The sequence below is a fragment of the Phoxinus phoxinus genome, assembly GCF_949152265.1.
Source record: "Phoxinus phoxinus genome assembly, chromosome: 23".
Taxonomy (NCBI): Eukaryota; Metazoa; Chordata; class Actinopteri; order Cypriniformes; family Leuciscidae; genus Phoxinus; species Phoxinus phoxinus.
Genome location: NC_136898.1, coordinates 14,173,699 through 14,196,191, shown reverse-complemented (window position 1 = coordinate 14,196,191; position 22,493 = coordinate 14,173,699). Strand labels below are relative to the sequence as shown.

The 22,493-nt window shown below is 37.2% G+C and overlaps 2 protein-coding genes across 3 annotated transcripts; one reads left to right on the top strand and one right to left on the bottom strand.

Moving 5' to 3' along the window:
• Nucleotides 1-383: 383 nt before the first annotated feature.
• On the bottom strand, nt 384-12,742 carry cct8 (chaperonin containing TCP1, subunit 8 (theta)). 2 transcript variants are annotated; one of them, XM_079598758.1, is made up of 16 exons: nt 12,527-12,725; nt 11,423-11,513; nt 11,241-11,320; nt 8,724-8,873; nt 7,693-7,873; nt 7,538-7,599; nt 7,306-7,443; nt 6,948-7,126; nt 6,772-6,838; nt 6,532-6,619; nt 6,310-6,425; nt 6,159-6,230; nt 5,916-6,080; nt 1,391-1,510; nt 1,134-1,265; nt 384-625 (listed from the first exon to the last, which is right to left on the bottom strand). In XM_079598758.1, exons 1-15 carry the CDS (start codon nt 12,584-12,586, stop codon nt 1,158-1,160), a joined length of 1,677 nt encoding a protein of 558 aa, XP_079454884.1. In that variant the 5' UTR covers nt 12,587-12,725; the 3' UTR covers nt 384-625; nt 1,134-1,157. The 2 variants fall into 2 exon arrangements, with proteins under 2 accessions (XP_079454884.1, XP_079454885.1); XM_079598759.1 differs by lacking the exon at nt 1,134-1,265 and having other exon boundaries at nt 12,527-12,742.
• Nucleotides 12,633-22,308, top strand: map3k7cl (map3k7 C-terminal like). The gene is made up of 6 exons (XM_079598760.1): nt 12,633-12,706; nt 13,571-13,693; nt 14,159-14,240; nt 16,197-16,255; nt 18,425-18,540; nt 21,048-22,308. Exons 3-6 carry the CDS (start codon nt 14,165-14,167, stop codon nt 21,226-21,228), a joined length of 432 nt encoding a protein of 143 aa, XP_079454886.1. The 5' UTR covers nt 12,633-12,706; nt 13,571-13,693; nt 14,159-14,164; the 3' UTR covers nt 21,229-22,308.
• The last annotated feature ends 185 nt before the right edge of the window (nt 22,309-22,493 follow it).

Sequence of the window (22,493 nt, the reverse complement as noted above, 5' to 3'; positions counted from 1 at the left end):
AGTGGACTTCCACGAAACACTCGCACTACGTCTCAAGATGCACAGCAGTAATATTTACAATTTTTACAAATTTATAAAGATACTTAAATGTCCTTATTGAACTAAGGCTTAATCCTGGCTTAATCTAAACCCTGTCTGAGAAACCATATATTTTTAATTGGCCTATATTTTTTGGGGAAAGGATTGAATCAACTCAGCACAATAATAATCCAATCTGCACAAAATTAGTGCTGCAAGGTCACCCAATATTATAGAGTCATTGTGTTGATTTAACTGGATAAATATAATAGCTGTAATTTTCAAGAATATCAAACGGTTGCAATTTTGCTGCATTTTGTTATTCACCAAGAATTATATATATATAAAAAAAATAACAAGGATGCTGACAGCTCAAGTGCCTTTATTGGGACAAGAAAAACAGCTCAGAGCCACTCAGTGTTAATGTGGATGGCTTCTCCTAAAAAAAAAAATACAAAAAGAATGGGGCAAGATATTAAATACATAACACTTGAAAAGCTAAGACGATGACAGAGAGACACACAGGCTAGTGACATCAGTCATCCTCATCCCAGTCCTTCTTTCCTTGTGGAGCTTTGGGTCCACCAGCCGGCTTGGCCATTATAATCTGTGGAGGAGAAGCAGACATAATCAGACACTTAAAAGACAAAAATAGTAAAGACAGGCAATTGAGCGCAGTGCAAACGTTAGCAGGAGAAAATCCTGAGGAAAAAGTGTTTTTAGTGCATGCGGCATGCAAGTCACCTGGACCAAAATCCCCAGATTACATTCAAAGTGTCACAGAGACTGAAGTTAGTGATGCTTGTGAAGTGCAAAACTAGACCTTAAACTGATAGTTATGAAACAACCATTATACTCAGTCCAATCATTATCTCTTGGTTTTCAGGATGAAATTATCCAATTAAAAAGTTTGAGGATAAAAACCATCTGAATTAATATTTATCAATGTGTTAATACAAATTAAAACAGCATAACTGTTATCTGTGATGTAAAGACTGCAGTCAGACTAAACTTATTGCAACAACAAATTCAAGGTGAATTTCCACACAGTGCTCATGCAACCCGGTTCACTCCAGTGGTTAAGCACTCCAAACAGTAGCTTTTTGTTTGTGCACCTTTGCTATTATTTTGATTTCTTATCAATGATGTGTATCAAATTTTTCTGGTTGGTCATCCCAATCGTCCTTGTCCCAGTGTCCTTGCTGTTTGGGGGCTCTGGGTCCCCCTGCTGGCTTTGCCATAATGATCTGGCATACACACATCACATTATAATCCAGAAAAGAAAACAAGCTAACAAAGCACCTGAATTGATAAATATGGATGGAATAAGAAATGTAATGATATGCAAATAGTTGTAAAGTGAAGCACTAACCTGATCCACACGGAGGATGGTGATGGCTGCGTTTGTGGCCAACTTGATGCCCCAGTGCTTCACCAGGTATGGGTCGAGGATACCGGCCTCCAACATGTCCTTCAGCGCAGGCCCCTCTCCCTAAATGGTTTAAAAAGTACATCGAAATCAATAACACATTAACAGGGTCTCAGCAGAGTTTTTAAAATCGAATTGAAGGCTTAAGACCTTTTTTAAGACCTGCACAAATACAGTTATTACCGTATGGGTAGGATAGAGCAACATTTATGATAACATAATACAAGTTCAAATAAAAAGTTTTAGAAAATGATAAAACCTTACATTTCAGCCTTTAAACCATTATTATGAAAAGGGATGAGTTCAAAATGATAAATTATTTTATTTGCATTTTTAGAAATGCGACGAGTTTGCAGGTATGATATAAACAATTACAAACACCTTAAGGAAAACATTGCCATAATTCAAACAGTAAATCACACACCTGCAAACTCAAAAGTGGTGAAAAAGGTGACATGGTTACGAAGTAATTTGTTGTAGGGGGGGGGTCTGTGGCATTGTCCCCCATGAGACCCTTTTTATGATTTTTACATGTAAATTAAGCATTCTAAAATGCATTTGCTTAAAATAAAAAAACCTTAGACAATTTGATTCAATATTGATTAAGTTGGGGCCTATCAGGTACAGTGCATAGAAAAATTTCTTCAAAGAAAAAAATATACATTTAAAAAAATGCTGTAAACCATTCGCAACCCAGCTTGGTACATCATTCTAATATTAAAGGTTAAAATTTATTTATTTGTAGGCTACTTACATTTAAATCACACATAAGGAAGTTTTAATAATAACGATATAATACATTTTTAATGACATAATTATGTTTCTACTCTTTTTATATATATATATATATATATATATATAAAAACATTTAAATGGTGGCTGTCGTAAGTAAAGATAATTTATTTTGAAGCAATATTCTCATCAGCGTTTACATACTTAAATCTGCATATTTGTAATTTTCACCCCAGGGCGTTATTTACCTTAAAAAAGGACAATATATATATATTTTTTTAATCATAGAATTTTTGTTGTTGCAAACTGCATTTTTACATTTTATACCACCCTACCCAGCCCCAACAAAGCGATCCACAAAAGGACAATTTTTTAAACCTTACTAAATGCTTTATCTTTCATGTCAAATTCTTACATCCATTTTTAATAATAAGGGCTGTTATCAATCAAATTAAATAATTTACACTGCAAGATTACAACTGTAATAAATAATTTTATGAGCTTGATGTAAAAAAAAAAAAAAAAAAAAGTTAACATGAAACTAAACCGGCACTAGGTGGCGGCAAATGGCCGTCTTAATAAATTAATCATTGAGTAATTCATTAAAACGATTTGTTCAAAATGAACTGAATCATTCAATAAACAAAACACCGAGCGGTGTGATAGAACAAAAACGTCAATATTGGATCTAAATTGTAAGTTACTACATATTAACTACTTGTTTATTAAAGGTATAGTGGAAGATTTTCTTTTTCCGGGTGGATCATCAAGACTATTGGTCCTAGTTGTCAATCATTCTGGTGATATGTTTACATACGTGCTCGTCCCTAGGTAATTTTCGCTTTCTGCGCATACACACTTTCAGGTGTATATGTGTGGTGAACTACGGTTTCAGCCATTCATTGAAGCTCGCCGTTCTCACCGGGTTTTTTTTAAATGTCTGAGGGGCACAAGAGAAAAAGTGTCTACTAATTGTTTGACAAGAAGAGAAAGGCCTCTGAAGAAAGAAAACAAGACCAGAGTGTTTCTGGGAGAATATTTCACACGCTGGCGTGCGCTAAAAGCACAGGTTGGGCTTCCCACTGATGCCTCAGTCGCAAAGTTTCTACTGGACAGGTACAGTTTGGCATGCTATTTGGAGAAATCCATTTAAAATGACTGCTACTAAAAGTTAATGTAAGCTATGATTAGCGATGCTAGCCCTGGTACAAGTCACGCACCGCGCAGACATGGTAAACATCTCAATTTGTCTAAAGTAGCCTTATGACGAAATGGTAAAAGGTATCACGCTGAAATGTTATAAACTCTTGTGTGTTGATTTTTGATAATTCCAATGTGTGACCGTGGAAAAGGTGCAAATCTTCTTTTTAAAAGTAGGCTTGTATGAGCCATGCCGACAGCAACTTGTAAACAGAGCGTGCACGAGGATAAATTTAATAGCGTTCCCTCTCGGGAGCAGGTAGAGTGTTGCGCATGTGCATTTTTTCAAAAAGTGGAGAGGGCGGTTCTTTTCTAAAATTCGGGAAAATCTTCCACAATACCTTTTAACTATAAATTCAATGTAACATTTGAAATCGTGATAATATTCAGTAGAACAGATCCCTTTATCCTGTTACTTAACTGTCAGTATATATCATAGACTGTATTATAAATAAAAAAACTCAAAATTTTGAATTTTTTGCCCTTTGTGTGTTTTTTCTGTGAGTTTGTGTAACTTATTTGTTTTGATTTCTCCAGTCTCTCACAAAGAGACGGCAGCGCAACAGCGACCATTCGGCATTCGAGTGGAAAAAAGGTGTGGCCCCTTTAAGAGCTGCACGCTCCCTGTTGAACTGTCTGCAGTCTGTATTGTATTGTAGGCCTATGCGCTATTGTAGGCCCTAGGCCTATGTGTTATTTCTGTTAGATGCTCATTTTAATCTTATTTTGTTTATTAAGTAACGCTGTGGACGGTAGAACGTGTGACAGACAGTTACACGAGTTCGATTGGGGAATAAAGTGCGAGTTGTAAGATGCCAATCGCCTCCGTGAGTCTGTCTGGCCTCTGCAATAACTTTAGCTGTGAGCTACCGGTATCCCTATTTTTCTTCCTGACAACTCGTTACACTACGTAAACACCTTCCTGTAATTTACAGGTTTATGTACATTTTAGGGTTGGTTATGTCACTAACCCGGGAGGAATGTCGTGTAGTCCCTACCAGCCGTTTGTTGTAGTCTTTTTCTTTAAAGGGCACCTATTATGGAATTTTGAAATGTACCTTTCATGTAGTGTGTAACATAGATCTAAGTGAACAAAAACATCCTGCAAAGTTTGAAATATGAAAGTGCACCGTATATAAAGTTATTGTCTTTCAAAAGTAAGAGTCGACCGAGTCATTTTTATGAATCGTTAGAAGACCGAAGCTTTTTCTCTGACTAGATGACGTCAACTTGTCAAGTTATTTGAATACGATACGCCCACTTATTGCGCTCCAAGGCCAGGGAAAACTTGAAAACATCAGGGCGACGAAACGCTGTGTTCTGAAGTGCGACTCAAAAAACAACTTTTTTCATCTGCCCAAGGAGGAGCATTTGAAGACTAAGTGGCTACAATTCATATATACAACTATACCACAGAAGTATAGTCCGAGCCTTGTGCTTTGTTCGCGCCATTTTGAAGACGATTGCTTTACCAACTTAAATGCAATCAAACTTGGATTCGCGAGCCGCTGATATTGAAGGAAGGTTCAGTTCCAAGTGTATTTGCATCAGCTTCCTCCTCCGTATCACAACCTGTAAGTGTTATTATTAATTGTTGCTTTTATGTAGCATGCTTAATAATTATTTTGTTTGTTGTGTAAGCACCGTTTAGCTTCTAGGTCTTCAATGACAATTGTATTAAGATATGTGAAGTGTTTGTCGTTGTTTTCGGAGTTGTCTAAAGAATAGAGTAATACCTCGTAGTAACATAACTGCATTTTTTTTTTTTTTTTTTTTTAAACGTTATGTTTATGCATCGGGCTAATGCAAACAAAGACTGATTGTGCTTTTACAATATGAACTCTGGGCTATGCTCGCTAACATAACATTAAATTCTTTATCTTATTTTTTAGTTTTTTACTACAAACTACAAATCAGTGGACTATAATCATTATTATAACACGATTTAATTGATAAAAGCATCATTGTACTCCGTGTTAAACAATAAGTATTATCTCTGTAAACACTGCTGGGTCATCTGACCAATCGCAGATTAGCGTCACGCAAAGGAGGGGTTTGGAAAAATGAGTCGTTGAACGATTCATTTGGGAGTCGGTGAGCAAATCAGGTAAAAATAAATGCATATTATACGACAACTAAAGTGTTTTTTGTCATTGCATGCATGTAAAACTGTTGTTGGGGACTCCCAAAACAACATTAGGAACATTTTAAATGTCATAATAGGTGCCCTTTAAAAGCAAATATCTTCCTTTGCTTTGAACTTTGAGTGTTGTAACTTTGCAGATCTTGTTTATGCTCAAAAAGCAACATTTCACACTAACTAAAGTTAGAAAAGTGAAAGAAGTTAGAAAATTTTTGTAGCCTTAATGTATAAAACCTGAATTTTAGACTTTTAAATTTATTGTTTAAAATGCATGATTTAGGGACCTTCTCTATTTCAGGATTGCAGCCTCTAAATTATAAATAGCTTCTCTTCTCCCATTGCCGTTTATACTTGTAGCCCTTACAAAGCAAGCGTTTGCTGCGGGCCCCTCACCTCAATATCAAAGCCATAGTTCTTGTTGCCCTCATGGTGTGTGGCATAGAGTTTGGAGATCAGCTCATTGCCCTTCACGCCAGAGTTTTCAGCCAGAGAACGGGGCACTGCTTCAAACGCCTCTGCAAACTTCTTGATGGCGTACTGCTCCAGGCCTGGGCAAGACTTTAGAGGACGTTTTCAAATTATTTACACTGTTTAAGGTGTGCCAACAGCAAAAGAAAATTAGATTTATTTACTTACTTCTCCATAGGAGGTGAGGTGTTTCGCAAGCTCAATTTCAGTGGCACCGGCACCTGGACAAAGACGTGCATCCTGAGGGGACATAGTTCTGTTACAGTCAGATTTTTTCATGATTTAGTGGATTGGATTAGTGGTGAATTTACTAGCTCACCCTGACAAGGACTTTAAAGGTGTTAACACCATCATCGATGGCACGCTCAATGTCATCCATCATGTTGTCTGTGGACCCACGAATTACTAAAGTAGAGATGGCACCATCATCTTTATCTAGAAATAGAAGTGAGATGGCATGAGCTGTCTGGATACATCACTGCCAGACCAAACAACAATATTCAATATTCAATTCAGCATCATTACTCCAGTCTTTCCTCACCATGTTTGAAAACCACAACCTGCGTATCTCCAACCTCGGACAGGTAAACACTGTCACAGCGTCCCATCTCTTCTGGAGTCGGGGGAGTCTGTTTGTCCAGAGGAAAAATTAACAACAGAAACACCGACACAGAGCAAACATAATGATGCAAACTGGCTTATCACGAAAACACTGCTTCACACCAAGTGGCACTAGTGAAGTAGAGCTCTAATGCAGCCTGGAAAATCAAGATTAACTCACCAATCTGGGCAACGCAGTGGCTCCGACTGTTTTGCATAGTCTTCTGAGGTCCCATTTCGAATTCAGCCTTGGTGAAGAACGAACAGCGTTCATAAATATCAGACATATAGCTAAATTCTCATTTAAAATGCTGAATCAAGCTGCACAAAAAAGGGATGGATCTTCCTCTCTCTCACCTGACCACCATAAGCTTGTACTTGTTGGCGTAATGAAGGGCCATATCAGCAATTTTACCCCCTGTCACAATCACATTGGCCCCTGAATCAGCAATAGTCTTCACCTGGAGCTCCATCAGGTCCTCCTCTCCTTTACTGAAATTCATTAGCTCCTCTGCATTCTTTATAAGTACTGTTCCCTATGAATCATCAGAAATAAATATTGAAGGAAGAAAGCCCGAACAGCAATAAATAAAAAAGGAGAATGTGATTTTTTGCTCTTTTTTGAACATCACACAAAGAAAATGCTGTCCAGCCATAGAGACACAAGGTAGACAGTATAAATACATTTAATCTAATTCAATTCGCTTTTTTCTACCTTGGTTTCAGTAGTCATGCAGTCAAACGGACAGGAGAACACTGCTATCTTTGCGTCTTTCACTGATGTGAGGTCTCCTTCGGTCTCTTTCTTAAATACCATCCCATGAAGCATAGTAGAAGAGTTCAGTCCACAGCCCTACAAAAAAAAAAAAAAAATGTAACTGACCCACAGGCACTCTAGGAATCATTTAGCAATGGCCTAAATTTTATTTATTAAACTTTATACTTACCAAAATCTTGCACACTCTTACATTATCAACATTGAAATTGCCAGACTCGGGGAATATAGAGACTGTAAAATAAATAATAATAAAATTAAAATGACCGCTAAAATTATATCACAAATTTCACTTTTCCAGAGTACCCCAAAGAGTTCATGCCTTACCACAGGCCTGTGCAATGAGGTTGGCCAGGAAGTCCTCGTTGCCGTACTGTTTGCTCATGACGGCTGAGCGGATCATGGCCGTGGCTTCTTCCAGATCGTGCAGATTCTTAGCAGACGAGCAGACGCAATCGGGCAGAATTTCCAGAGCTTTCTTACATGCCATCTCATAGCCCTCAATCACCTGGGATAAATAATCAACAATCATCATCTCAGGCAAATAAACTATCTATAATGTAAATAAATGATATATTAGTTCATAACTTGGCATTAACTTGCAAGGTCAACGCATTATAAAATAATCATTCAACCATTAATTTAAATTACATACGTTTTTATTGTGAGAACCAAACTTTGGGAATATGCCAAGACTATCAAAATACACGATTAAATTTTTTAAAGATTTCTTAAACTAGTTTAAAAGATAATGAAAACCTCGTTCCTGAGAGTATCTATGTTTACATGCACCAAAATATTCATTTTATAATTGGATTGATGGCTCAATTGGACTGAAAAGCTCTCATGTAAACACCTAAATTGATCTGATTGAGCTGGATCCAAAACATTTTTTGATTAGATTGAAGGGGTGGACCTGCAATGATCCAATCAACAGGACAAAATGAATTATGTAAACGCTTAAATATGACTATTTTCTCTACCAGATTCAAAAATACCTTGAGCACATGTGCAGCACCGTAATGTGTATGATTACATATGTTTTAGGTCTTATTCATTCTCATTGAATGACCAGTTCATATTTGCTTAAAAAAAAAAAAAAAAAACTCCTGATATAAATGTCAGCTTTCTTTTTAGACATACCATCATGTCAAAAACAACAATTACGCTCACATCATCTCTGGAGGCATTATCCCAGACTTTCAACTTTATGGATTTTAATTTTTTACAGATGCAGATCGCAACGTTTAGACTTCTTATAAACAGAACTTTCTGAATCTCAAATCAGATTGGATTTATTCTGATTAATGAAAATTAGTGCATAGTGACATACTGCATTAGATGTGTTGTTTACTGACCTCTGAAACGGACAGACCCATCCTCAGCAGCTCCTCTGCAAGCTCCAGCAGAGCCCCAGCAAACACCAACACAAAGTTTGTGCCATCACCTACTTCCTGCTCTTGCATGTGGGATGCCATCACGATCATTTTGGCTGCTGGGTGCTGAACCTTGGAGGAGGGAAAAATAGACACAATAAATGGAGATATTCTTCCAAATTATAAGCATTAAAGATGCAGTAAGTGATTTCTGAGAAATACTACTGACATTTGAAATCAACCCAAACAAACCCTCCCTTCATTGCTCCGCCCGCAAAATGCATGAACATGCAATGCAAGAGTGGATGTCTCTTTATCATAGGTTCAGCAAAACGAAATACCATAAAACTTAAAATAATAGCCGAGTCCCAAATAGACGCCCGTCTCTTTTACACGCCTGGTGTGGCTACAGGTTCGGATAAATAAAGGCCGGTCTCAAATAGAGGCCTGGTCTGTTTTTTGTTTCGGGTTGTATTTGATCTTCTAAAACCCGTCAGATCATCAGTTTAAGCCAGTTCTATGGTGCAGATTGCCTGCGCAAGAGAGCCCTGCGCATCTGGGCGAAGGCTGTTAGCGCAAGCAAGGCATGCAGAGTTAGCGAAGGCCGGAGAGGGAGAAGGAGGAGAGCGATGAGGAGGAGGAATTCGCCAATTAACTTGTAGTTGAAGATTAAGGTGATGATGATAGTGATGAATAGGGTCATTTTGTATCGCATGATTGCAGTTGTTTTACAGGGTAGCCTTCATTCTTTCTTGTTGATGTGTTTCGGGCAACAAGCTCATAGGCTCGATGGATATTACCGGTAACTTGTATTGTTCAGCCCATGGCTGTCACATCGTTTTGTTTTTTTATGCTGCCAATAATCGAAAGGGTTATAGTTTTATATTAAATTTACATTGATTTGTCTCAAATCGTTATAATGTATATACTGACTTCACCCTGTGCTGTAATATACATTTAGTTTTACATTCATTTACAGAAATCAGCTGGTTGAATGAAAATTGCTTATGTTACCAGATTTTCAGGTTCTGAAAACCATTCTCAATTAATTCAGCCGCGGCACGGTTCGGGAGCAACCGAACTCAAGACTACCTCCTCCAGGTAGTCTCGGGTTCGGGACCCCAATGCGCAGCCGGCTCCGCATGAAAGCTCCAGCGTTCACATTAGCGATTTTTCATGCGAACCATGCCCCGTTCCTAACCAAACTACCAGTGTGAAAGCCCCCTAAGCAACGATTGTATTTAATTGTACAGTACAATCATAACATAGCACAGACATGATCATAATTCCATAATGTCCTTAAACATAACAATATTGCTGGCCATAAACTGACAAAGTGCGCGTCCGGAGTGTGATACCTCGAGTTGTCAGACGCGACGCTGCGCTCCTTGTCCGGTGTGCGACCCCCTTTAGACATACGGTAATAGTAGGGCTAATTAACTGATTTGTTAAACACATTCGAATTATAAATAAAACGTAATATAATGTGGTAACCTCCTACTGCAATGCTCTCCGTCTATGCTATTTGGATTGTTATCTCTAGGCCTAGACTCAATGAACAACATCTCAACACTAAATTAAAAGGCCTGTCTCATATAGACGCCTGTCTCAAATAGAAGCCGGTGCAGTTCGGCGTTTTGGGAAAATAAAAACCCGGGCTATTATTTTAAGTTTTACGGTAAAGCTTTGCGAAAAAGCAAATAAGACAAAACGAACGACAAGGAAGAACTAAAAATAAACTACACAAGAGTATATTCAAGCAAGAGTTTGTTGTTAGTCGCAAGCAGCACTGCAGCTCTGGACAAATGTCCTGTTACTATAGCTAGCTAACAATACAACAGCACACCTCTGTTCTGTGAAACACACAAACTGATGTTACTCAAGTATGGTGCAAAAACAATGCATCCTCTGTGTCTGTTTTCAGGCCTTCCCACTTAGGTCTATTATTTCTTTTAGAAGTACATTTTAGTATACAGTAATGATATATTGCTATTATAATTTCTTGAAGCTAAACCAAAATTGTATTTTTGACAGTTTGTCATGAAGATCTTTCAGTTTATGTTTCAGTGTGAATTTGATGCAAGTTTATCTCAAATTAAAGGGTGAAAAGGTTGTGAAGTGACTCAAAGCGTCTCTGGAAATTAAGTTCATGTCCTCATATATTGAGACGGCAGATGCAGAAAACACTGGTGTGTGAGATTGTGTATCAGACAGACAAAACCATGCCATTCATTCACAGAAATCCCTTACTAGAGACATGCACTGACTGGCTGTTGTCGCATTTATTTCTGCTGTGTGATGGGCTGTTAGATTAATCCACATCGAGTAAAAAAATATCCAGAGCTTATCATCGTTATCAACATAAATTTTATTGCGATCTTGATACGATAGTTTATCGCCCAGCCCTAGCTCTCGGTTTGATCCACTTTCAACAGCGTTTCTCAGAAATCACTTACTGCACCTTCAATTAATGTGTTTATCACAATTACTAATATTTACCTCCAGCTCTCTCAGAATAGTGGCAGCGTCATTTGTGACAAAGAGTTTCTCCAAGTGGTTGATGACCATTTTGTTCATACCTGTACAAAATTAAATGAACATGCACAGTCCAGTCAGAATCAAGTAGTTCTGCATTAAAAAAAGGTCCAAGACATCACATTAAACAAACAAATTAGCCTCACCATTGGGTCCATATGCAGTTCTTGTGGTCTGTGCCAGCTCCTTGCACGCCTGGATGTTCCTGTAAACAGCCTCTTCAAGACCCGAATAGTGCTGATTGTGAAGAACAAACAAGACAAAAGTCATTTCATATTTTGAAAATATAAAGCATGCGGGGTTTGTTAGTGGTTTTAAAATACAAAATTAAGTGGCAAGCATCCTGATTTTCTTTTTTAAAAGTATTTCAACACAAATACAAAATTAAATACTAGGCAGTGAGAGATCAGCCATTCAAGTTGACATGTTCATGCTAGCATAATAAAAAAGGGGGGCCAATTTTACTTTCATTGTGTATTAATTTTATAATGAAAATAATAATAATAATAATTTGCACACCCTTACTATATCATTCAAAGACAACAAAATGGATGGATAAGAAATAATAATATTTTTGATATCTGTTGAATATTTTGATGCTTATCAAAACTACATTTGTCAGAACTATAGGAGTGAAAATCTAAAATAAAATAAATAAATCTCAAACGCTAAATATTTAGAATGTACTAAAGTTGATTAATTGAAAACGCTGAATCTTTAAAAAGTTAACTGTTATAGTGCTAATAAAATACAATAACTAAATGATCTGATCAGCATATCAAAAAAACGAATTAAGAATGAGGAACCGCACAAAACGGCATTTTTATAGAAGAAAAATTAAATTGTAACGTTAGATTTAAAATATATAGTGTTGTAATTCTGAAGTTTAACAAAAGCATTTTCCTTTTCGAATACTGTAACGTTATGATTACAAGACATTTGGATGAGTGATGGAAGTGTGAGGAGTGTCTGTCAGTGGCACATGTTTTCAGCTAACATGCTAACTTCATACATAATTTACTTTCTAACGGAACCCATTCACTATCTAATCTACGATTATTCATGAAACCCTAATATTATTTACGACCTTGTGCAAAACGTTAATATTCAGCTGAAGTCTCAAGCGTCTGGTAGTTTTACCGGTCGTTGGACGGCATGAGGCCCATGTTCTAGAAACATCTATGGGAAGTCACTGCGCGTACTCTTAAAAACAACACAATACGAGCAAAACACGGTTTCAGCAGCCCTACCTTCGCACCATCCTTTAACATCTGGGCAAAGCCCGGAGCTTTGGGGACGTGAAGAGCCATTTTAACCAGATAAGATGGATATTAGACTGATGCAGGGTGAGGCTGCAGCGCACTGGAAGCATGCAGCTAAGAAAGAAAAGGCGGAGCAGCAGAGAGCAGAAACACGGATTACTAATCCAGGTAGGCGAGATAGTGGAGCGCCGATTAAGTGCCCACCCAGAAGAAAATCTGAAAAAAGCAGGCTATGTAATGTATTATTCATTATTCATAAATAATTTCGCGATCAAAATTACAGATAATTTCCAGAAATTTGCGAAGCTTTTTTATTTATTTATTAAAATACCATATTTACCATGTATGTAGCCTAAATAGTCAAAATAGTAAAAATAAATACAAAATAGTCATACATGACACAACAGACAAACAAAATGCATAAATCTGGTTAGATAGCTTTTCTATTAGATATTATTCCTATATTTCTATTAGATAGATATTTTTTACTTATTTAGTTAAATATCCTTTCTTTCTTTTTGTTATATTTTCTCTCTGTGTGACTGTTGTTTTAAACAATTTGATGTACACAACTGAATGCCTGCACTAATGATTATCGTTTTGCAATAAAAAACAAAACAAATCAAAAAGCAAAAAAACATCAGTGCTCAAACACACACACACACACACACACACACACACACACACACACACACACACACACACACACACACACACACACACACACACACACACACACACACACACACACACACACAATGAAAATTTTGCAAACCTTTGCATTGTTCTTGTCAATGTGTGGGTCACTCAAAGCTGATTGGAGAGGTGGACATTGTTCTAGTGTAAAGTCATGCCATCTGAGCCATTTAATTGGTGTTCGTCTAGCACACACACAGAGAATCACAGTGCCACTCTGACAGCCTCCTGCTGAAGCTCTGTCTTTACTTCGGCTGTGTTTTGTGAACCTGCTTCTTGCTTCTCAGTTTACACTACAAGGATTATGACTGATTTAATGTGATTTTTTTTTTACAGTATTAACAGTCAAGAAGATCTACAGGCTTCTCAATGGAGTGTCTTCAGCTCTGTGTCTTTTGCTGAGCGACTCTTTTAAGATTTTTATTAGAGAGTTTTCTGTAAATACGTTTCTGTTGTCAGGTAAGGGGTTTTACTGTCTCATATTATCATATGAAACAAATTAAACTTCTTGAGAATAATCTTTTAATTTGAACAAAGTAAAGTTACAGTAGCCAACAAGTTATGCTTGTAGCCTCTTTCACACTTTCATGACTGGACTTGTGTCTTCCTTAATGTTCAGCTATAAAATACAGCATTAGCACTAGTAAATATGCATAATATTACTATAAACATACACAATTATGATTTCATAAGGAACCCTGTGCAACCAATTTAGAAGTATGATCTCATTTGCTGGCTGGAAGAGGATTTATCTTCAATTGTTTAATCCCTGATGCAACTTTGGGCACATGATGAAACCTTTTCACGACCCCCTGAAAGGCTGCTGATCTCATACTATGAGATTAATCATATATGAGGATATAAGGTTAAACCATATAAGGTTTACATCCACCCTTGTTTAATCCAAATCTGCTCTTTTTCTAGGAATAAATGATCACCTCAACTCGACGAGTCTCTGCAGATAAACCTGAAGTACAAATCGCTTTCAGCCTCAACGAAACCTCAGGCAAGGCATCTAATAGGAATGTGAAAATGATTGTTTTAGATGTTTACATCATGTGTTTGACAGAGTCACTGTGAATGAGAGACTAAAATAGAGTTGCGTCCCCTCGCTCTGCTCGGTCCGTGCGATGCGTGACTTCTACTAAAATGGCAACGAGTAAAACCCACCTAAAGCCTCTTATGTGGGATCAATTCAACTTTTGCCATCCTTTACAAAGAAACAGGTGCCCCTCTATTTTAGTTGATCTCTGGCATCTTAAAAACAAAATATCTACCTAGCCACAAAGTCAACAGTGCTGTCAAAGTGTTTTACAGCTATTCAGGCAAATGCTTTGATGGCAGCTGCTGCCTGGGCATTGCAGCATCAGGTTTCTGTTTTAATACCTCACTGCTGCATGATTCACTCATTTGCTTTTAGAACACTGGCCTAAATTTAAAAGCATTTATGCTTCACGCTTCGTCACTACTTTGCCCTGCGTCCTTTTCTTTCTTTCCCAAAAGTGGAACACAAATAGAACCCAACACATAAACACACTATATTTATCTGTCTTTCCCATAATTTCCTACAAACTAGTTTTGAAGCATGTAGACCAATCTTTTGTGTAATTGACTACAGTCACTTGCTAATGAAACCATACAATGAAAACGGAAAAAAATGTAGTTTCACTGAAGTAAACAAATAAATAAATAAAAATGAACATGACTGGGAAAAACAGAAGCTAAACTTAAAACTGAACTAAAAAGGAAACTTAAAATAATAGCAAAATAATCAATAATAATTTGATATATAAAATAATAATAACTATATCTGGGAAAAACTGAAGCTAAAATAAATTACAATTATTTTTTAATAACAAAAATCTAAATAAAATCAAATACATTTTCATGACTCCAAAACTAACCTTAACTAATAATGAATTATCACACACACACACACACACACACACACACACACACACACACACACACACACACACACACACAATATAATATGATGTATCACTATAGCTTTGTGATTAATTTTAGCAGCTATTTTTGTATTTATAGAAGAATGTGTGAGTATATTTTACACTAAATAACTAATTACATTGATGACTAAGTTGCAGCCTACAATTTTTAAGTGCAATAACTTGGATGTTACAACTTGAAGTACTTGGATGTTTAAGTCATTTTAACTTAAATTAAATTAAACTGACTTAAGAAAATTAGTGGAATTTTTTATAACTTATAATTTTTTTTGACGATGTAAAGCAACGTAAAAACATAAGTTGTCATAACGTATTGATCTTTCTTGTTTTATTCTTCTTCTTCTTTTTTTTTACAGTGAAATAAAAACTAAATCAAAAATTCAAAACAATGCATTCAATCAGCCAAAATTAAACTGCCATGTTCATCCCCACCTGGCCACATTCTGCAGGAATAATGTGCATATCATGTTTCAGATAATACCCTTGCAAATTTCAATGTATATATATCTTTTAATTGGCCGTTTGGCTGATGCATGACTGTAAACAGGCCTGTTTTTAGCTGGCTGCATCAGAGGATTCTCGCGTGGACATACTGCAGCTCATAGCTGGCATGGCGGGAATCAGTACAGACAAGCTGTCTGTCAGAGTGCTCGTTACAGACAAGTCATTGCGAAGAACATGGGAGATAGTTACTTTCAATCTGTCCGTTTAGGATTTAGACTCCATGGTCGAACAGGTGGTGTTCGAATTTGGCTTTTCGCACTGATCCGGAACCAGTTTCTAGGCGAACAACCATGTGAATGTTTACTTTAGGAAACTGGACCTAGATCAGTGTAAACAGCTAACTGGACATACTGTGGTGTCATGTGAACTGTGGTATGATTTAGCTGATTAGATGGATATAGATGTCACCACTAAGGCCTTGGAATAAAGATCTCAAACATTAGCATTCTCATACCAGACATGTTCATCTGGCTTTCTTTTCCTCACAGAGTTGAAAGATGCAGAGGATCCCCTTCCATCATTCCCTGACCTTGAGCAACGCCTGCAGGTAAAGTTATTAATAATCTATTTTGCTGTATGCTTGGAATACAATTACAGAGTCTGCTGCATAGAGAATACAGCTAAAATAAGCCTTTGATGGTTGGCTGCAGATATTGTGTATCTGACTATATATCACAACTAAAGGTGTACTGTATATGATAATAATGGTTTGGGGTCATATATGGTGTGACATTTGGCGTAGAAAAAACTGCAGAAAAAGGCTTAATGCACTGGTTTAATATTAATGCTAGTGTGTGTGTGTGTGTGTGAGTGTGAGTGAGAGAGAGTGTGAGTAAGTAAGTGGTGGTTTTGTGAGTCAGGGTGCAGTGAATTGTTCCTGCATGTAAGATTCACGAGGAAAGAAGCTAAATCAGAGAGGAATAGTGTCAAATCCACCCAGACAACATAAACAACATGGTAATAATATACTGCTCCCTTAAAGAGATAGTTCACAGACTTCACACAAAAATGAAAATTCTGATATAATTTATGCTCCAAACCTGTATGAATGTCTTTCCTCTGGTGAACACAAAAGAAGATATTTTAAAGAATGTTTTTAACCGAACAGTTGTAGGAAACCATTGACTTCCATAGTATATTTTTGCCTATGGAAGTCAATGGGGACCACAAACTGTTTAGTTACCCATATTCTTCAAAATATTTTGTGTTCAACAGAGGCAATAAATTCATACAGGTTTGGAACACGACAGATGACAAAATTAACATTTTTGACTGAGTGAACTCTCCTTTTAAAAGCGTTCATTGATGTCGATTCCTTGGCTGAGGACATTTTATCCTTCTTATTTTCACATATTGTTACACAATTTATTATTTGGTTAATTTCATGGATCAAACTTTCTCAAAGAGAGAATATTTTAGCAATGCTTCTGTAAGACCACAAGATGGCATCGGTTACTTTTAAAGTTCTCACTACTGTAAACAGGAAATCAATTGAACTTATTTACATTCTTATGGCCTTGTGACTCATCGTTTTTAATATAAAATTCTTGGTCTTATTTTGGACAATCTATGTATGAAAAATAAATGCTTGTTTCCATAATGTGATAACTTGCTTTTCTTTTTCGGGTGATGTCTAACTTTTCACAGTCCAATCAATGTCCTTGGCTGGCCTATACAATTTTTTCCCATTACATATATATATATATATATATATATATATATATATATATATATATATATATATATATATATATATATATATATATATTGTATTGTTTTACTCAAATATATGCTACATTACGGAAGTATGGGTTGGGAATGCTGTTTCATGCTCGCATGAAGGGTTGGGTTTGACATTTCCTCATAACTAGTACATTATTCATACACAAATGTGACATTTGAGACAAATGTCTCTGTCTCTAATATAAAGTACTCACAGACAGGTTTTTTTCTCTCTATGAAAGAAAGCTTTCTTTGAGAGCTTACATTCATTATGAGGCATGAACTGCACTGAGTACTAGTAGTGTGTAAATAAAACATCTGTCAACATTATATCAATCTATTGTTTATCAATCTTGAAATATTTTATTTTTTCATTAAATTATAGTGTTTTCATTCAAATTTGGTTTGTCATATTATGATATATGATATGATTATGGATTATCAATGCCACGTGGTGTTTAGAATATCAGTGCCGCTCAATGTGACAAGAACTGTTTAAGGAAGATTCTGAAACCTGAAATTGTCCTATCTGAAAAAACACACACACTGGGTTAACATATATGCAAATACACAGATACACCCACACACACTAAAGGGGAAAAACTGGGAGAAGTTGAAGCGCTTTGTCGTGTGGATGATATTCTGTAGGACTGTGCCGTGAGTCATTGCGAAAGAAGAAGTTCCTGACACAAAAGGAATTAAAAAAAAGTCAAGCGTCTCACTAATGTTTCCACATATTGTGTTTCATCTGTCGATTGGAACCTTCTTGTCAGGCTGTATGACGATTGTGTGTATATTCCAGGATGTAGCAGACAATCCAAATATAACATCATAAAAAAAAAAAAAACGAAGTTCCTCAATTTATCCCCAGTCACTCTTAGCTAAACTCTTTAAAAAGAGCAATTGTGGTTTGTACTGAAGTATTAGGAAAAATAAAACGCTTACAGTTTTATTTACATGTAATAATGTCATCATGTTCCTATACCTTTAACAGCCGGTGCTGCCGTGCCGGTCTCTAAAGGAGTCCATAGAAGTGTACAAAGACCACTGCAAGATGGCCAATGACTTCAACCAGGTCAAACATGAAATCGCCTGGCTGGAAGACAGAAAGTAAGCTTTAACACAAGTAACACAATCTGTTACTGAGATTCACCTGATATATTCTGATACAGTATGTAGCCTTTACATATAAACACACACCTTTGAACAGACAGATCATTGATGAAAGCTGCATTTGTCTGGAGTTTCCTTGATAGTCATGCACTGTGCCTGTGTAATCATGACAAGAGTTGACATACTGTATTGTGGTATACAGGGCTTTTTGTTTTTTTAACATTCACATAGCAAAAATAACTACGAATATCTAATCAGCCAATAATATGGCAGCAAGTTTGGGCGATTCTAGGATTTCAGAATTGGGGGGATCAGCCCCAAATGAGGGCATATATTTGTGTGTGTGTGTGTGTGTGTGTGTCACAATCACCTGCTGGGTCAATATTTAGTTGAATGAAATAACTCACATGATGTTTCTCTGTCTTTGTCATTTACTCTTATAAGCAGTTTAAATGCAGAGATGCAAACTCATCAGGGGTGAAAAAGGTAAATTATTACACAATATTTTAAACACTTTATCATTTCTTTAACTCTACAGTTGTCCAGTAAAATTCACTTAAAAGATCTACATTTCTCATTTTCATTCATGGAGATAACATGGAAAATGAGGCAGACTAAAAGAGGAGGAGGAACCGAAGCCTCGCACCTTTTTCATGGGAGTTTTAAAGGGGACTGAGGCGATCACAAATTCGTACAAATTTTTCAGGGGGGATGAGCGGACTTTTGGGGGGGGGCTGAAGCCCTCAAAATGGGCCTAGTGATGCCTCTGGCAGCAACTCATCGCATTTAGGCATGTAGACATGGTCAAGACGATCTGCTGAAGTTACTGAGCATCAAAATAGGGAAGAAATGTGATTTAAGTGACTTTGAACGTGGCATGGAGTATTTCAGAAACTGCTGATCTATTGGGATTTTCTCGCTCAACCATCTCTAGGGTTTACAGAGAATGGTTTGAAAAAGAGAAAATATCCTGTGAGTGGCAGTTCTGTGGGAAAATGCCTTGTTGATGCCAGAGAAGATTGGCCAGACTTGTTCAAACTGATAGAAAGGCAACAGTAACTCAAATAACCACTGGTTACCGAGGTCTGCAGAATCTACAAATCATGTACAAATCAAAATGGAAGAGGTGTTAGTGAGGCCAGTAGGGGGCGCTCACCCTGTGGTCTGTGTGGGATCTAACGCCCCAGTATAGTGACGGGGACAATATACTGTCAAAGAGCACCGTCCTTCGGATGAGACGTTAAACCGAGGTCTTGACTCTCCGTGGTTATTCAAAATCCCAGGATGTCCTTTGAAAAAGAGTAGGGGTATATCCTGGCCAAATTTGCCCCCTGGTGTCCATCATGGCCTCCTAATCATCCCCATACACTGATTGGCTTCATCACTGTCTCCTCTCCACCAGTAAGCTGGTGTGTGGTGTGCGTTCTGGCACAATATGGCTGCCGTCGCATCATCCAGGTGGATGCTGCACATTGGTGGTGGTTGAGGAGATTCCCCCTTCCATATGGAAGCGCTTTGAGGTCCCAGAAAAAGTGCTATATAAATGTAACAAATTATTATTATTAATAATCATCTCAAACTGGTTTCTTGAACATGACAGTGAGTTCACTATACTCAAATGACCTCCACAGTCACCAGATCTCAGTCTAATAGAGGACCTTTAGGATGAGGTGGAACAGGAACACACACACACACACACACACACACACACACACACACACACACACACACACACACACACACACACACACACACACACACACACACACACACACACACACACACACACACACACAAATATAACCCAGAATAAAAAAGCTGGATTGTTTATGGAGGGAAACACACACAATCTCTTGACATCTAAAAGCCACTGAAAATGTTCAGTGTTTGTTCTCTTTCTCGGTTGCTTTTTTTTCTTAAGGAGGAGAACGCATGAACTTTTTCAGATACACTGATTTCAGATAAAGTGCCAAACTCAGCTGTTCAGGAATATACTGTAAATAAATTCTGTACATTTTCTGCAGATGTATTACTCCTAACCATTCGTTCTGATGTATTTCATCCTTGTGTGATTATAGACACTTTTAACCCTTTTCCCCCCACATTTTAAACATCCATATTACACCACACTACAACCCTGCTCGAACGATTAACTTGGTCCAAAGGGCAAAGCAGAATGGATCACCCGCTGACTCAGTGTCATTGTGAGCTAGAGAAACAAAGCACAGACAGGTCATAGACTTCTGCAGTTCTGTCTATAATGAAAATGTTTTGTTTGACATTGTTTCAACCCAGCTACCCAAATCTATAGTGCCAACAGATTCACTTCCTATAAAATAGTTTCAGGCACGGAACAGCCACCTGTAGTCATGTGTGTGACACCCAAGCCACATAATCTGTTATTTTAGCACACACCTTTCATATCATCATTACAGTCATTAAAAAAGTTATGTAATGAATGATCATGTATACAATTTTATTATATACGTGTGTGTCATTCTCAGGAAAGAGCTCATGGCCGAGCTGCTGGAGGACGAAAAGGCTTCGATGGAGTTTGCACAACTGGAGGAGGAATACAGGATACTTACGGAAGAGAACCGGAACCTGATAACAGCCCACAGCGAGCGAGCGCAGCAGCTCGAGACGCTCCGAGTGGTCAGTCAAAAGAGACAGGGCTCCTCGTGACCTTTGACACCAACGCGAAAGCTCTTTCTCTTCTGGGTCTTTACTACAGCTTATGAACATCTCAGCGTTCCTTCAGTGGTTATGTACCGAAGCGGAAAACTGATCTTGAATCAGTGTGCTTAGACTGAGACACTTAATCAATGTATATATAATATTTTAAGCTAATAGGGGTCCTTTTCAGAGCAGATGGTCTTGTGGCCCAAAGATGAGGTGAGGGATCACCTCACTCATATATTTCTGAATATATACTACTTCTTTGTGTGATTTAAGGGCGTGTTTGTGGATTCACTCGCCTATATTGTACAGTTGAAATTTTATCAGTGTTTTACCATGTAAACTGCTCTGCTGAAAAAGAGTAAATGTTACTCCGAGTAAAAGTTTTTACTGTTTACTGTCTGTCAGTTGCATAAAAAAGGAATTGAGGATCTACATTTCTGTTTAGCTATTTGAGTCCAATCAAGGTGATAATAGACGTAACTACACATTGTGTAGTCACTCAGCAATAGGGAACTTGAGTTTCGAAATGTGATCTGCTCATTTTAGGATTGTGAAACCCTTCAAAAATATCAATGGCTGACACCTCCTACCCAATACAGCTGAAATACCAGTTTAGCAGCATGAAACGTTTGCTTCCTCAAGATTCATTGGTATTTTAGTTAGTCTACTCCTCTAGACTTTTGTAGTGCCGGTTTCATTTCTTTGTCTGACTAATGATAGACTATTTATGTAAAAAAATGCCATTTTGTTTTTTACATACAACAATTTTGGAAATCTGATGTCTAGTAGGCTATACTGGCACTTATTAATTTAGACAGTGTTTACACACCACATCACATGTTTATATAATTAGCTACTCTTGAACTAACCATAACATGTAAGCTGCTCCAGGAAATAGTTAAATACATGTTTTTTATTAGTAGTATAATATGACACTATAAGATAAAAAAAATCGAAATTCGTGATTTTAAGCATGACTAATTACTATTACTTTATCTAACAAACATGTCAGGTTTTTCTTTACATGCAGTACACACAAATGTGTTGTGCCTAGCAACATTGGTGAAAATAAAGCAGAATATCAGATTTAATATGATTTCAATATAGGCTACCATTGAATTTTAGCGTATTGCATTTTGCTATTTAAATTGCCGTTTTCTCTTTTTGACAAAGATTGTTTGTTTGTAAAGTTTCCCAACTCGGGACTGATGAGGTTAAATTATGTACCGTACAGTATGTATATGTGTTGTCTTGTGTGTGTGTGTGGC

Excerpts from the sequence above, each read along its gene's own strand:
- cct8 (XM_079598758.1), bottom strand. The coding sequence starts at position 12,586 with ATGGCTCTTCACGTCCCCAAAGCTCCGGGCTTTGCCCAGATGTTAAAG. Across the intron at positions 11,321-11,422 it reads AACTGCATATGGACCCAATG|GTATGAACAAAATGGTCATC; the intron begins GTGAGGCTAATT and ends AATTTTGTACAG. Across the intron at positions 7,874-8,723 it reads TGGGTCTGTCCGTTTCAGAG|GTGATTGAGGGCTATGAGAT; the intron begins GTCAGTAAACAA and ends TATTTATCCCAG.
- map3k7cl (XM_079598760.1), top strand. The coding sequence starts at position 14,165 with ATGATCACCTCAACTCGACGAGTCTCTGCAGATAAACCTGAAGTACAA. Across the intron at positions 14,241-16,196 it reads CAGCCTCAACGAAACCTCAG|AGTTGAAAGATGCAGAGGAT; the intron begins GCAAGGCATCTA and ends TTTTCCTCACAG. Across the intron at positions 16,256-18,424 it reads ACCTTGAGCAACGCCTGCAG|CCGGTGCTGCCGTGCCGGTC; the intron begins GTAAAGTTATTA and ends TACCTTTAACAG.